General features: G+C 33.6%; 1 protein-coding gene across 1 annotated transcript in view; it reads left to right on the forward strand.

Annotated features, from left to right (window-relative positions):
* GKAP1 (G kinase anchoring protein 1) overlaps positions 1-12,811 on the forward strand; it is a 79,849-nt gene extending 67,038 nt beyond the window's left edge. The window contains exons 9-13 of the mRNA XM_059926322.1: positions 2,143-2,244; positions 5,798-5,861; positions 9,139-9,209; positions 9,713-9,790; positions 12,519-12,811. Of these exons, the coding sequence (XP_059782305.1) occupies positions 2,143-2,244; positions 5,798-5,861; positions 9,139-9,209; positions 9,713-9,790; positions 12,519-12,566 (363 nt within the window). The 3' untranslated portion in view covers positions 12,567-12,811. The remainder of the gene's footprint in view (positions 1-2,142; positions 2,245-5,797; positions 5,862-9,138; positions 9,210-9,712; positions 9,791-12,518) is intronic.
* The last annotated feature ends 4,755 nt before the right edge of the window (positions 12,812-17,566 follow it).

A 17,566-nucleotide genomic window follows, 5' to 3' on the forward strand; every position in this document is an offset into this window, starting at 1 on the left:
GCCTGCATATAGGTGCAACTGTTTTTTCTAGTTTTTTTCATTTACCTTTTGATTTTGTTTCAGTGTTTCTGGAGATTTTTCATCAAGTTAAATCTATCAATCTTCCTTTTTGTTTTCTCCCTTTCATACTATGTTCAGAAGAGCTTTCCTATTCAAAGATGTTAGCTAGTAATATTATAAAGAGTTTATTTTAATACTTAAGTGGTTTTATTTTTTTAAATTAAAATACTGTTTTATATTATTCAATGATATATACTCAGTATAAAACAATTTTGATGAAAGGAAATTTTTAAACAGTAAAGTGAAATCTTCCATAATAATTCTAAGAGAGTTATTAAAATGTTGGTGTATGTCCTTCCAGGATTTTTTCTTTGTATATAGTATTACAGTTTTGGGATCATACAGATGTGTTTTATGGTTCTGTATCATCATTTTTAGTGATTTCAGAGTTTTCAGTTTTGTAAATGTGTCATATATTTAGCCTATATCCTTATTGTTGGGCATTTAAATTGATGTCCAATTTTTTGTTTTAACTGCAGTGAACACTTTCATAGTTACTCCCCCCTCGCTTATCTATTTAAGATAAATTTCTGGAAATGAGATTTTGGGGCCATTATAATAGTATGTATATTTCTAATTTTGATCTAAATTTTTTCTTCCGAAATCATCTTATACTATCATCTTCTTCACTAAGCTCCAACCATGCTTGCCTCTTTACTATCCTTCAAATTCTCTAGGCTCTTTTCTGCCTCAGGGCCTTTATACATACTGTTCTTTCTACCTGGAAAGCTCTTATCTCCCTCCACTTTTTACTTAGCCAATTCCTACCCAATCACTCAAGGTTCATCTTAAGGGTCGTGGCCTCAGAGCTTCCCTGATCCACCAAGGAATAATCCACATTATTCCCTTTATAGCCCTGTGTTTCTTTTCGTCACTGCTTAAACCTTGGTTTCTAATTGCAGCATTTCTTTATGTAATATCTGCCTCCTCCACCAGACAAGTCCCATGAGGGCAAGAATCTTTTCAGTTCTGTTCACCATTGTACACCCAGCACCCAGCATAGGTGCTCAGTGAGTATTTTTGGAATAAAATTGTTGCCACATTACTCATTAGATAAAGAGAACCAATATATATTCTTATGAAAAGTATGACTTTGGGTTGATCTTTTTGCATTTAAATTTATTTATTTTGGTGTATGTTACAAGATGGCAGGCATTTAACTTGATTTTTCCAGTTAGCCATTTGTCCTATATACTACCATTATTCTGTAATTCAGCCTTTTCTCACTTCTTTAAAATACCATAGTTATATTATAATAAATTCTTGTGTTTTAAATCTCTTTCTGGACTTTCTTTTCTGTTACATTGCTGTGTCAACATAGGTGCCATGACATGCTGTTTTAATTATTTTTGCTGTATAATATATAACTATCTGGTAGGCAAATTCTACTGCATTAACTTTTTGTTTCTATCCTGTATTCTCCCAGGTGAAGTTTTGACTATCTCGCTAAGTTCCAAAGAACAAAAACTCTATTGAAATTTCTATTGAAATCTTATTGAATGTACAAATTAATATTTAGTAATACTTAGTTTTCCTATCTAAAACCATGCTTTGTTCTGTCCTTTTCAGTATTTTATCATTTATTGATCCTGAAAATTACTGAATTTTATTCTTAGGGATATTTTTTATTGCTGTCCGGAGAAAATGTTTTTTCTAGTTATATCTTCTATGTGTTAATTGCTAATATAGAGAAAAGCTATTTTTGGTTTTTTGTATTATTTATTTTGTATTTTTCTCATAAGTTTTCAATTCTTTTAGGTTTTTAAGATAGACTAATAACAACTTGTCAGAGACCACTTTAGTATGTTTATTCCAGGATGGAAATATCATTTCAAAGCCCTGATATTGTTCTAGGTTATGTTTGTAGTTTGAGATTAGGCATAAATATCTTATTTGCTTGTACTGTACATAATTACATTTATAAAATTGAGTACAAGTGGAAATGTAGTCAACAGTTTAGGTTGCTTTAGAAAATGAATTAAAATTGGGACTTTTTTTTCCTCTTAAACCTTTCAAAAAGGATATTGTAAATCAGAATTGGCAGAACTGTCTTAGTTCTAAAATGGTGTTTTCCCCCTTTAGGAAGTAGTTCTAAAAGATGGAAGAATTGAAAGACTAAAGTTGGAACTTGAAAGAAAAGATGCTGAAATCCAGAAGCTGAAAAATGTGATCACTCAGTGGGAGGTTTGTATATATTTACTGTTGTAAACTAAAATAATTCTATAAATTTGTACATTTTCTGTTTTTATTATATTGAAATATGTTTAATATTTGATTGATAGAAATAATATTTCTGCTATTTAGGTTTTTTTAACTCATTAATTATATATAATCTGAATGATAGTATATTTTTATTATAGTAAAATACATATAACATTAAATTTGCCATTTTAACCATTTTTAAATGTACAATTCAGTGGCATTAAGTACTTTCTCAGTGTTGTGTAACCATCACCACTGTCTATTTCCAGAACTTTTTCATCATCCCAAACAGAAACTCTGTACCCATTAAACTCCCTATTTCCCCTTCTACTGCAATCCTTGATAACCTCTAATCTCTGTGAATTTGCCTATTCTAGGTACTTCCTATAAGTGAAATCATATGATATTTGTCCTTTTGTGTCTGCCTTATTTCACTTGGCATGTTTTCAGCATGCATATCCATGTTGTAGCACGTATCAGAACTTAATTCCTTTTTATGGTTGAATAATACTCCACTGTATGCATATACCATATTTTTTTGTTTATTCGTCTGTTGATGGACACTTGCACTGTTTCCACCTTTTGGCTATTGTGAATAATACAGCTATGAACAGTGGTATAAAAGTATCTGAGTCCCTGCTTTCAATTCTTTTGGTATATACCTAAGAGTGGAATTTCTGGATCATATGGTAATTCTATGTTTAACTTTTTAAGGAACCATCAAACTGTTTTCCATAGCAGCTGCAGCATGTTACATTTCCACCAGCAATGAACAAGGGTACCAATTTCTTCACATCCTTGCCAACACTTGTCATTTATACAATTTTTTTTAAACCACAAACCTATGACTCTCCTCCTTTCTTAGGCTTTTAAAAAAATCTCTTATTCATCTCAAGTATCATTCTCTTTTTGAACTAATATTTATTCACTCAACAATTATTTGTTGAATGCCTGTAATAGGCCAGGTGCTTTTCTGGACCCTGTGTATGTAATAGTGAAAAAAAGTCAAGTTCCAGCCCTGCTGGTTCTTACATTTCCCTTCCTCGTCTACTCATGCCTTTAAGAATTATCCCTGTTAAAAACCTTTTTGAACTGCACCCAATTCTGCCTTAGCTTTTTCTTTGTCATTTATATTTTCTTTTGCTTTTTTTGAGCACTTACCATGTGTTAGGCACAGTGAATACAAAGATGAGTTAGTAAGAAGCTCATAGTCTAATGGAGAAGATAATCATATAAGTAATTGCAGTACAATGTAGAATTTGTGATTGAGATCTGACAGAGTGCTCCAGAAGCCCAGAAACAGAAATGAATCCATTGCTGCTACTGAAAATTGGTAAAGGTTTCACCAAAAAAAAGATAGTTTTTCCAGATAGAACAGTGCATACAAGGCACGAGAGTGGTAGGAAATGCATTGTTACTGACGTTTAGAGAAATGGAAAGTTGTAGAAGGTGAGATTGGGGGTGTTAGTTGAGGTCAGTATTTGAAGGCATTTGCATTTTAGACAAGGAGAGGGCAGTGAAGGTTTTAGAAGGGAAGTGACATGAGAATTGTCTTGTGGAAGATAATGCACATAGCTGAGGCCTGGAGTGAAGACTGTCTGGTAACAAAATTAACAGGTACTGAGTGTAAGAGGAAGAACACATTTTGAACTGGTTTGGGGAAACGGAACTAATAGATCTCGTTTTGGACATGTTGAGTTTGAAATGGCTGTGGATGCAGGCATAGATGTTCAGGATGTTGAACATCTGTGTTGGACACATTGGAGTCACACCATATGTGCGTTTAACTTTGTGTTCTCTTTTTCATGAAGTTAAAAATATAATGAGGGCACTGTATATTTCATATGTTCTTTATTATAAATTGCACAGTACTAGGATTTTATAGTCTTATGTTTTCATAGATACATTTACTGTTCAGTATTGTAAATGCAAAACTATATATGTTATTTTTATCGCAGTATAAAGAATATTCAGGGGTAATTTTGTTCATTTGCAATTTTTGCCTTATGAGCTGGCTTTAGATCTTGAAGACTAACTAAAGACATGCTTCCATATACACTGATCTGAACCTTGGAGAAAAGGCTTGAGCTAAAGATAGAGTTTGATGAGCTATTAACATTGACTGAAACCCTGAGAGTGAGAATTTCATAGTGGATACAGTTTTATATTCCCAGTAGATATATTTCTATATTCATAGTGAGTATAGTTGTAGTTGACTGTATTTATTTTTCCCCTTCATATTTTTATGTTTCCATCTGACTTATCTCCCTCTTTCATTACTTAGCTTCTCAAAAGTCCTACTCCCTTTTATGTTTACTTCTTCCATTCAGTGTATTGTCTTCAGTATTACTCAGTAACATTATTGATTTATCCTCAGCAATTTACTGGACAGAGTATTTAGTAAAAGTCATCTATTGGACTTAATTTAAAATACATCAAATTTGTTTTACAAGAAAGATTTTTGAATCTGGTAACTTCTGTACATATCTGTGTACATGTTGAGAGAAGAAATGACAAGTTTCTTATATTGATCTGTTTTCTTTCCCTGACCTCTTGTATTTCTATAGTTACTAAATATATTGTTTTCTCTAATGTACTAATATATTAAATATTTATAAATACTTCAGTGTGTGCTATAAGACACGTTGAATAAGAGTAGTGTAGGGGAAAACTTCCCTGGAATATGGATGTTAATGTGGGAACACAATTCCAAAATTGTTTATAATGTATAATTGTGTCATTCATGTAGTTTGAAAAGAAGCTAAGCCATTTTTTTAAAGTTGAAAAATAATTGAAAGATATTTCAGTAAATTACTAATTCATTTCAGCCAAAATGTAAGTAAAGTAATTCAAAAATTACTTTAAAAATATTTAGTTAATGAAATAACAAAAGATTAGTAAAGCCTTAACTGAGCAAATATAAAACTGTGCTGTACAGTAACTACTACACGTGGTGTAAAATTAATACACTACATGGGTTTTAAATACATAAAAGTAAAATTCTTAATTTTTATATATAAAAATTAAATAAAATAAAAATTGTAATTAAATAAAACTAAAGACAGTTGAAAGTCATTTTCTCAGTAACACTGACCACGTTTCCAGTAGTTAGTAGCCACATATTGGACAGTGGCAGATGAAGAACAGATACAGAGAGTTCTAGTATAGTACTGGTATAGAACTATGAATCATTTTTCTTTTTGTTTTCATATAATTATTTTGAATTGTGTAAGGATTTTATTTGAGGAAGAAAAGAGAAAGACTCTTCAGGAAAATTTAGTTTTATTCTGAGTTTTTTCCACTTTTATTCTACTCTTCTTAAATACAGTCATCTATAATATTGATTTGTATTATTATACGAGGGATTTAATTAAGTAGTAGACAGTTGTGAATACATTTTCCTCCATCTTTTTTCTTTCAGAAGTAATTTATGTCTTTGAGCAAGCCTAGAATTCATAGCTCCATAAATTGGTAGTAAATCATTAATTATATCATTTACTTTTTAAAAATTAAATCTTTTTTCCTTGATTATTAGGCAAAGTATAAAGAAGTAAAGGCAAGAAATGCACAGTTATTGAAAATGCTTCAGGAAGGTGAAAGTAAGTGATTTCTGTGTTTTTAGAATTAAAAGTTAATCTTAAAAATATTTGAAGATAACTTTTCAAGATATATGATTTATTAATTCAACAAAATAAAAAGGTTTCCCAAAAGGATACAAACTGGATTATTGTTGATAATTTTATTATTACAGTTTCTTTTGCAGCACCTTAGTATTACACAAGTTTACAACTATTCAGCTAAGAAACTCTTGAAATTTCAATTCTTATAAATTATTGGAGTATATTTAGAGGGAAAACAAGAAAACATTTGCTTAAGATTCTGTTTATTAATTATTAGAGGAGAAGGCCTGTCATGATTTTAGGTTTTCCTTCTACCCCTCCCACTCCCCACCCCGACTCTTCATACTTTTGCTGCCACTCTAAACTTTTGGCAGTAGATTACCAGCAGGAAGCCAAGGAAATCAATCAAAAAAGGTTAGAGATAATAACATTAGTAAAGTTGATGTTATATGAAACCCCCCAAATCAGTTGCATTCCTGAATGTGAATACCTAGTGACGCTAACCTTGAAAGCTCTCTGAAAATTTTCCATTAATAACAGAAAGGGAAGCGTGTATTAAATTTGCAAAAGAAAATGAACCATAAAAGAGGCATAGAGAACGACATGAATAGATGAGAAAGTCTTCTGAATAGACAAAATTAAGTGTAATAAACAATTTCCCTTGTTAACAAATGTTAATGAAATCCCAAATATAGCTCCTGTGAGTACTGTACAGCACTTGAGAAGTTATGAAGCTCACCTTAAAGGATAAGTAAACAAGATACCCCAAATTGTTTCAAATATGAAGATACTGGGAGCGGAATTGTCCAACCAAATATTTAAACTATTAAATAACAGTTATCAAAAACCAGAAATCATGTCCAGCTGAACAGAATATATAGTCTTGAAGTAGAGTCAAACATTTTTTATAATTTTACGATTTTTATAATATAACTTAACTGTTACAAGCTTAACTGTGATAAAATAGAAGTTAAATAATAATGGGAAAAGGCATTATTTGAACAATTAGATATCAATATCCTGAGGTTAATTTAGATATGCATGTCACTGAGCTCCATGTGGATCATTTAATGAATAAAATTATGAAAATAATTGTTTACAAGATATATTTCTAATTGAAGAAAGTAAGGGTATCATTGAACATTGGATGTATGATTTTTAAATACCTAAAAATAAAGTAATATTCCTTAAGGAAACATTTGTGAAAAGTGAGAAAATTAACTGATAAAAACTTACTCTCAAAAATAGATTAAAGGGACTTACCTGGTGGCACAGTGGTTAAGAATCCGCCTGCCAATGCAGGGGACACAGGTTCGATCCCTGGTCCAGGAAAATCCCACATGCCATGGAGCAACTAATCCCGTGCACCACAATTACTGAGCCTGTGGTCTAGAGCCCACGAGCCACAACTGCTGAGCCCGGGTGCCATAACTACTGAAGCCCGTGTGCCTAGAGCCCGTGCTCTGCAACAGAGAAGCCACTGCAGTGAGAAGCCCGCGCACCGCAACGAAGAGTAGCCCCCGCTCGCCGCAACTAGAGAAAGCCCGCGCGCAGCAACGAAGACCCAACACAGCCAAAAATAAATAAATAAAATAAATAAATTTTTAAAAGTAGATTAAAAATGGCTACCAGTAAATAATATCAGTGTCCATACTCCGTACTATAAGTAGTCCAAGTAGAACAATTTTATAGAGGACCATGACATGAAAAATACAGTACGTTAGAGTTTACAAACTCTAACATTTATAATATAAATGCAAATACAGTCAGTTATGTTACAGTACAACATGTGTTCCTAAAAATCACTCATCTCTATAAAATCATACAGTTAAAACCACAAAGTTTATGGGGAAAATGGAGTTAGGAGCATACAATACTCAAAAATTTCATCAGTGACACATTAAAAAAAAAGGAACCTAATAAAAACAGTAACAGTTTTATACATGTTAAAATGGTTGAACACATAAATACTGTAATAAATATGGCACTTTACTTTGAAGACAACCTAAAGTTTGCTGTAGAAGTAGGTTTCAGAAGGTTTGCAGCTTGTGTGTGTTACTGTTAAGTGATGGAAGGATGCAAAGTTGGTGTGGTTCTTGACACAGTGCACTGAAATAGCGGGTAGATATTTGAGGTGTGTACATGGGTGCGGTTTTATTTGTTCATGAAATTGTGCTTAAGCATTAAGTACACAATTCATGTTATGTTCATGTTGTTCCCCGATGTATCAATCTCTTTGAAACACAGAACAGCATTATAGGAAAATTGACTGTAGTTAAAATATTACATAATTGTTAAAAATCACTAGTTCTCAGTGAGTGCGTTTAATTCTGAGGATGGAGGAGTAGAAAGTATAATTTGTAAAAGTTCCCAAGTTGATTCTTAAGGGACTGTGATTTGTTTCTTGACACAGCATCTCACCTTAGTGCATATCATATTAAACTATGAAAAATAAATTTGAATGACAGAGTTATATTGGTGGAGCTGTGGTGATATCAGTACTCGTATATTTGAACATTTCCTCCTTTACTCATTTTATTAGTTTTACCTCTTCAGTCTCTCCTAGCTTTTCAAAGTTGAAGAATTAGTTTTTCATGCATTAGCCTTTACCATAGATTAAGTAAATTGTCAGCCATGTGGAAATTTTTAAAGCTTAGGGAACACAGAGGCCAAAGAACAGATCTCTTGCTTCCCCAAAGAGGGAAAAACCTCTAGACAACAGTTCTGATACCACAGATGTTATATGATTAACTGTGCTCATATGAGCTAACACTTATTTGATAGTGCTTTAATGGTATGAAAAGTCATATAAAAATAATTCTTGTGGGCCTTATGATATGCACACCTTGACAATTTAACAAAACAAAACAAACAAAAACACTCTACATTGTTTTTAAAATCTTGCTTTAAGATTAGTCGAGGCATTTTAAAGTTTTTTTCCCTATGTGAAATATTTTATTTTCTCTGTCCTTGTCCTTTTTAGTATAAATGGAAAAAATTAATCTTTTGTCATATCTGTACAATTAATATTTTAACACCACAGAAATGTAGAATTTCCAATAAAAGCTGCTGTGGTGATAATAATGATCAGAATTTACCAGTGAAAATAAAGAGGTATATATAGGGTCAAGGAATACATTAAGTATGAGGACAATTCATCTTTGCCTGACTGCATTGCTGTCTTGGTTCACTAAAAGTATTGTTAAAGTATTTGAGTGATTGAAAAGATTATACTGCTGTTTTTCCTTTTTGTCAGTGAAAGATAAAGCAGAAATACTTCTGCAAGTTGATGAATCACAAAGTATCAAGAATGAGCTAACGATACAGGTAAGAAAAACTATATATAGGACTGGTTATATTAAGCTGTTCTTTAGTCCTGAATTATGAAACTTGACTAAACAAAAACACAGCCCATCAATACTGCAAACCATACTTCATTATTATTATGTAATAACAAATGATTGAAAATTCTGTTTACTGAACTGAGGGAGGTATGTATGTCCTAAAGAATAGGGGAAGATAAGGTTGTATTTTAGTTGGTGTGGGCTGAATATAGAGATAGAAAGGACAGACAGAACTTATCCTGTTCATGGACTTGATTTTCTCCCCTTCCCATCCTTAGTCTTTGGTCTTGTCTTAGAACAGTGAGCTTGCCCTACGTATCTTTAATATACAGCTGAATAAAATGGCTAATTGAAATTGTTTGTGAGGATAGAGGTTCTCTTCTAATGCTCATTAATCTCATAGTCAAAAATCATCATTGTGAATAACAAGAATATTTACCAAAAAAGACCAAAAAAAGTCTTTTTTTATTGAATATTTGGTTATAGGTAACTTCACTTCATGCTGCGTTAGAACAAGAAAGATCTAAAGTGAAAGTATTACAAGCAGAATTAGCCAAATATCAGGTATGCTTTTATAATTATGAAAGTGTTTTCATCACAAATAATACATTTGGAATAGGTATATACATGTGAGAATAAATGTACTATTTTATTCTTAGTCCAAAATTTATTCACCAAACATATTGATAATTTTGTTATTATTGGTTATATAATTTACATCGTAGAAAATGTTTATTCTAGATATTGGTATATACAGCAATAACTTAAGTAACTCAAAAAGACCTTCAGTACTACATAGATGATGTGAGATATGTGCCAGTGAATCATATCGAGGGAAGGTACATAATGACATTTATCCCATTATATAATAAGTTTGATCACTTGGGTACAGCAATCTCTCCTAGATATCTTCATTGTAAAGATATCTTTCCCCCTTTGTAATTAATAAATAATATGTGAAGTTATATTTTGAGATTGTGTGAATATCCTTTTTACGCAATGATTTTAGCATCCAGATTAATGATATTTGTATCAGTTATTATTTTGGTAGTTGCAAAATAGTGATTTTTCTAATTCTGTCATTTCTTCTGCATTTACAAGATGGCATTTGGCATTTTTTTCTGGGTGAAGCAGTAAACAATATCAGGGCTTTGTTTCAATATATGTGTATATGTATATGTGTGAATATACACAAACACACATATATTTGTATATGCATATGTATGTGTGTCTATGTCATGATATAAAATGAGTTAATTGATGTGGGGTCATAGTTTAAAAGTTTGAAAGCCACCACTGGTGGCCTAGAGAACATAAAAGTTGTTTAGCTCCAGCTTTGACATGTCATCAATCCAGGAAGGAAGATTCCCTTTGCCTGGGAAGCTTTGAAAAGGATCTTTGAATTATTATTATTTTTTTTAAAACTCTTGTTTAGAAGAAAGGTAAGAGTTTTAAGCTATATAATATTGGTACCTCTGTATAGTGGGTATCTACCATGTAGAAAGTTTTTTAGTAAATTTTTTATTTCCCTGCTATCAGGAAATACATCTTATTTTTAACACCTGTCATTATACATCTCAAGTTTCATATAACCTGTTCATACTTTTTTTTCTCTGAATGAATCTTTGAAAAACTTTTATTTGGTCAGGACTGAATTAACAGCATTCTCATACTTGATTTTTTTTTTTTTTAAAGAAGGTTGGTTGTGGACATGTTTTTGAACACCAAGAGGGAGGTTATGGGCAGAAAAAGGGTGAAACAAACAAAGAGAAGCTGCCAACATTATTAAATGGGTCTGGGTCCCATGTGCCCTTGATATAACCACCACTCTAAAAAATGTGCTTTCACAGACAGGTAGTTCCCAAACTTGGCTGATCATCAGAATTTCTTGTGAACTGTTTGATTGTTCAGCCCACTACTAATTATCATAAGTAAATAGGCTGGGACAAAGTCTAGACATCAGAATTTTTAAAATATTACTACTTAGATGATTCTAGTAATTAACCAAGTTTGAGTATCATTGCCATAGTTTATAAAAATGTAGAAAAATTATAAAAGTATTATAAATACATCAAACCATTATTTATGGTTAAAATGGAGGGTAGAATAGTTATGGATGATTAAATTTTTTTGTACCTTTGTGCTTTCCATATTTTTTAAATGATTATTTGCTTTTTGAATCAGAGTAAGGTAGAAAATGTAGTTAAAAGTAATTAATGAACAATACTTCCTGTCTTTTAAGCCACCTTTCTCTTTCTTTGGCTCAAGTCAAATACCATTGATTACATTTCATTTGGAGGAAATTAAATACAGATTTATATATGTCACTGAGCAAATATGAAAAGTATAATCTTCTTTTCAACCCACTGATGAACAAAATCAGATTTCTAATGCTGTCTTATATGAACAAAACTATATAGAACTTGAATTAGAAATTGAATTACCCAAAAGGGTAATGAAGTGAATCACCAAATTTGCTGATCATATGGAGCAAATTGTCTATTTTGATCAATTTTTTTTTTTTTTGGCTGCATTGGGTCTTCGTTGCTCCGCGTGGGCTTTCTCTAGTTGCAGCGAGCAGGGGCTACTCTTCATTGTGGTGCACAGACTTCTCATTGCAGTGGCTTCTCTTGTTGTGGAGCATGGGTTCTAGTCGCGCGGGCTTCAGTAGTTGCAGCACGAAGGCTCAGTAGTTGTGGCACACAGGCCCTTGAGCACGCGGGCTTCAGTAGTTGTGGCGTGTGGGCTCAGTAGTTGCGGCGCGCGGGCTCTAAGGCACGCAGGCTTCAGTAGTTGTGGCGTGCCGGCTCAGTGGTGTGGCTCGCAGGCTCTAGAGCACAGGTTCAGAAGTTGTGGCTCGCGGGCTTAGTTGCTCTGCAGCACGTGGGATCTTCCCAGACCAGGGATCGAACCCTGCATTGGCAGGCGGATTCTTAACCACTGCGCCACCAGGGAAGTCCTGATCAAAATTTTTATTTAAAAAAAAAATCTGGGACAATGCAAATGAGCTCTAAAAAATAAGGTACTGGTGATCAGACTAAGTCCAGACTAGTTCAAATAGATAACTGTTTTCTACAACCTACTTTAACCGTTTGTAAAAATAACAACGGTTATTGCTATTTAAAATACGTATAAATAATTTAGTGGTATGTTCATTCAAATTTGCAACAAACTCAGAAAAGAAGTTCCTTCCTTTTCATAGTCAAAAATGCCTTTGATCTCATTTATTCTTGAAAAGAAAATGCCCCCAAAATGTTATTTCCTAAATAATTGACCCTATTTTTCTTTACAGGGTGGCAGAAAAGGGAAAAGAAACTCTGAATCCGACCAGTGTAGGTGATTCCATTAGCCTTTGAGGTCAACACAAAAATTAAAACTTTCAGGGTTTTGCAAAAATGTATATATTTAATGCTGTGCAACTGCTGAACTATGCAGTTTTTGTTGAAGAAACTTAAAATGATTAGCTCACTAATGGTTTATAATCTTATGTCCTTTTGGCTTAAAGTGAAAAGAAGAAAAATAGAATTCCAGCACAACTCAATGATTATTGTTTACTATTCGTACTTCTTATCACTTTAGTTTTTCATCAGTCAATAAAATTAATTTACTCTTCCATTAATGTTTGATTTTTTTAAAATTTCAGAAACAGTGTCAAAGTATTGTTTTTGCTTATAGCACAATCAATTTAACTGGATTTAAGCTCAGTGAATATTTACGCAGCACTTTGTGCATGCTAAACCCTATAGAACATACAAGATATCCTCAAATGGCTTATGCTCAGGGGAAATAGAAGGTGGGGGTGGGTAATGACAACAGCAAACAAAAAATTACCATACATATTAGAGTGTGATATCACATTGTTTGGAAATTGAGAAAACTTGCATGAGATATTGGGTTGGCCAAAAAGTGCCTTCGGTTTTTAAGTAAAAATAAAAGACACATTTTTCATTTTCACCAAGAACTTTATTGAACAACGTATTCACCCTTTTGTTGCACTATCTTCTGCCATTTTTCAGGCAACTTCATAATTCCGTCTTCCCAAAACTTTTTTATCTTTTTGAGCAAAGAACTGTTCCAGGTGCCTTTTACAGTCTTCCAGGGAATTGAAATTTTTTCCATTAAGAATTTTGTAAAGACCTAAATAAATGGAAATCCAAAGGTGCAATGTCTGGTGAATACGGCGGATGAATCAGAGCTTCCCAGCTAAGCTGTAACAGTTTTTGCCTGGTCATCAAAGAAACATGCGGTCTTGCGTTATCCTAATGGAAGATTATGCATTTTCTGTTGACTAATTCTGGATGCTTTTTGTCGAGTGCTGCTTTCATTTGGTCTAATTGGGAGCAGTACTTGTTGGAATTAATCGCTGGGTTTTCCGGAAGGAGCTTATAATAGAGGACTATTATGAGTCCCTTCCAATCCCACCATATACACAACATCACCTTCTTTGGATTGAAGACGGGCCTTTGGTGTGGTTGGTGGTGGTTCATTTCACTTGCCCCATGATGTCTTCTGTGCCACGTTATTGTACAGTATCCACTTTTCATCACTCATCACAATTTGTTTTAAAAACGGAACGTTTTCATTACGTTTAAGTAGAGAATCGCATGCGGAAATAAGGTCGGGAAGGTTTTTTTCGCTAAACTTACGTAGAACCCAAACATCAAAGTGATTAACATAACCAAGCTGGTGCAAATGATTTTCAGCGCTTGATTTGGATATTTTTCAGTATGTCGGCTATCTCCTGCGTGGCATAAAGTTGCTTGTTCTCAGTTAATCTCTCGATTTGAGCACTATCAACTTCAACTGGTCTACCCAACCATGGAGCATTGTCCAGCGAGAAATCTCAGGCACGAAACTTTGCAAACCACTTTTGACACGTTCAGTCAGTCACAGCACCTTCTCCATACACTACACAAATCTTTTTTTGCATTTCGGTTGCGTTTTTACCTTTCTTGAAATAATACAGCATAATATGCTGAAAAAGTTGCTTTTTTCTTCTGTCTTCAATATTAAAATGGCTACACAAAAATCCACCAATTTTGATGTCTTTTTTAAAATGCACACTGATATGACAGCTGTCACATACAATCTAACAAAATTGTTTTGAATGAAGTTAAAGACAACTAAGTGCTACTAGAACCATCTTACGGAAAAAACCGAACGAACCTTTTGGCCAACCCAGTAGTTGTTTGGAAGGTGGATACCTTTTCTGTAAATTTTTTGAGAAGCATCCTAGGCAGAAGGAGCAAACTCTGGGCTGAAATATTTATTTAAAGGACAATCTGGCTTGAGGACAGAAGTGTGACACACTGAGTGTTGATGTGGGGAAGGAATGAAGATAGATTTTTTTTTATTCATATAATCAATTAGCAGTTTATGGGATTGATTTTTTTTTTTAGTGTTGTCAGTAAAATACAAATATGATTTATTAAAATACAGAGAGTTTTTTTGTTTTATAACAAAGGTAAACACATAAATACTGGTATTGGCCTCCAAAACCAGCATTATATGAAAGACTCCACTTCATGACAGTCTTTAATAAGAAAAACTACTTAATGTTATCATTGTTTATATGTCTGGCTTCTTCCGTGCGGTTACATGAACCTTGCAAAGAATTGTGGCTTATTATTCTCAACACTTAGTTCTCTATATAGCACAGAGTAGATGTTAAATAATTATTTGTTTAATTAATTGATAAAGTGGTGTACAGCTTTTTAAGATAGTTTTCCCCTAATTTTACCTTTGATTAAGAATAGGTACCATCAGAACCTAGTTAATTACTTAAATACATTTGGTAATCCATGGTACCATATTTTTCAATCCAGTGATGAACAAAATCAAATTTCTAATGTTGTCTTATAGGAACAAGCCAGACAGAACTTGAATAGTTTCAATTATAATTGAATTACCCAGGTAGTTATTGAACTGAATTACCAACGCCTATCACATTATCATCTGCTTTTGATTATTTACCTATACACTATCCATTTGGTACATTATCTAACATCTAACACAGTGCCTGGCACATGGTAGACACTCAACAGATACGCCATTTTCTACTAGTGTATATATGGTTTAAAATCACCTGAGCACATAGAAAACTTCATTGATTATCCTGTTTTGTGTTGGGTATTCTCTGGAGTACTGCACTCATGACTTTGTTTTTCCCGCTGATTTTTTTTCATTGATTGATGTATCCAGTTCTGTGGACTTAATCTATCACTTCTAGGCCAATGTCTCAATTTCAACAGAGAAAGCTTTATCTAGTAAGAGATAGAAAAGACAATCAGTGATCAGTTGATTTCTTCTGTTAGATTGATTTCTCAGGCATCCCCTTTTAATAAATATCATTACTCAGATTCTTTTCTGCTTCCTGAATGTGCAATGAAATTATTGATAGCTTATTACGTGCTAGGCATTGTGCTAAGTCCTAGAGATGCAAATAACCACAATCAATTGGAAGAACATAGAAATGTAAAGAAATATTCATAAAATATTCCAATAAATAGTAATACTGATGTATTCAAATTGCTATTGGGGTACAGAAGAAAATACATCTTACTATTTTAAACATTTTAGACATCTTTGGGATTTCTGACATTTTCTATAGTGTGTTAGTAAAGCCAACACTCTTGAACTAGAGCTTTGTTCAAGTTCTGTTACTTATTAGTTGTATGGCCTTGGCTCATAATAAATATTCAATAAATGATTGAACAGCATGAAATTTGGTATCTAATGAGAATAGTCAGTGAAAGTACTGGGTAAAAATTACGTAAGATGCCATTTTTACCTGCAAATTATTTTCAGTCTAATATGAATAAACAAGCATAGCATATAAGTAAATGAAATTCAAGATAGAATACAGTGGATTCCATAACAATTTTATGGAAGGAAGAGAGTATATTTGTTCAGGGAAGTCCAGTGTTACTGATTAAAAAGCTAACGTTTTAATTGATAAGTAGCTTTCCCAAAAAGTTTTAAAGGGCAGAGGTTGTTTGACAAGAAAGGAAAATTTAAAAAGAGGGGTGAAGAAAAAGCAACATATGTGTTCAGGGAATAGAAAGATAACAAGGCATGTGTTGAGGAGCATATCAAGCTAATATAATAATACTTAATTTTTGAGTTTTTGAAAAAAAAATTTATGGCCACAGCAGTGATGCAAAGTTGTCCTTTAAGAAGATTGAAATGGTAATGATGTAATAAAAAATTATAGAAGAATCAGTTTGGAAATATCAAGGAAGCTTTTATAATAGTAGAAACAGGATGTAAAAAGGATCTGAACTAGGGAGGTGGCAGTGGGATTCAGAATACAGAATAAAAAAAATTCCCAGGGTGGAATTTAACAAATTTATGTAGAGTGAGGAAAAGAACAAGGGCATTAGACATGAAAATCAAGATCTCTAGCCTAAATGAGAGTGAGGATGATAGTGCCATTAGTAAGGTACACTGATGGAGGAATTGATGTGGGGGAGATGGACAGAATTAACTTCTGACTTTTTAAACTGGATTTGCCTACAGAGCATCTGAAAATAGTCCAAGAAGTTGGAAATACAGATCTGGTCCTTTGAGGGAAGGATGGATTTGGGATCCATCTACAGTTAAGTTGTATAAATAGTTGACATACCCAAAGGAAAAAGTTTTTGAAGAGGAATACTGCTGAGGACAGACTTTGGAAATGGTAGGAAACAAGAGAGATTGGTGAGAAAGGTGGGAGGCATGGTTATGAATGTTGCATAGAGGTCTCAAGTTATGAGCCTGAGGAAAAACTACTGGTTTTAACAGAGAAAGAACACATTAATGACTTTCAAAATAGCTTTTTCAATGGCACAGAGCAAGGCACTGAGGAAAAAGTTAAACTGTAACACTTTTGGCAGTTATAAGAAAGGGCCCCCAAGGTGCTTTGAAGGGACTACATGGTTGAGTGAGGGTTGGTTTGTTTAAATTTAGGACTCAGTAGACCTTTACTATGTTAATGAACAAAAAGGAACCAGTTAAGAAAACAATGAGACATTTTTAGCAGAGGGGGCGGAGTCAAGATGGCGGAGTAAGAGGATGCAGAGTCCGTGTCTCCTCACAACTAGGGCACCTACCAGACACTGGTGGGGGACCTTGACACCCAAGGGGACAGGAGGAACCCCTGAATGACTGGATAGGACATGGGGGAGAGCAATGGGGTAGGATAAGTGGAGGTGGGATGGGAGCAGCGCCCCTGAGGGGCGGCTGGGGCAGGGGAGAGGTGCCGACGCCTGGAGAGGCCCACTCACTGCAAGGAGATCAACAGGGATAGGGAGAGACCCTAGGGGGGGATTGGAGGGGAATGTGGCTGGCATTTCCCCTGCC

Source organism: Balaenoptera ricei, chromosome 6 (assembly GCF_028023285.1).
Source record: "Balaenoptera ricei isolate mBalRic1 chromosome 6, mBalRic1.hap2, whole genome shotgun sequence".
Classification (NCBI taxonomy): Eukaryota; Metazoa; Chordata; class Mammalia; order Artiodactyla; family Balaenopteridae; genus Balaenoptera; species Balaenoptera ricei.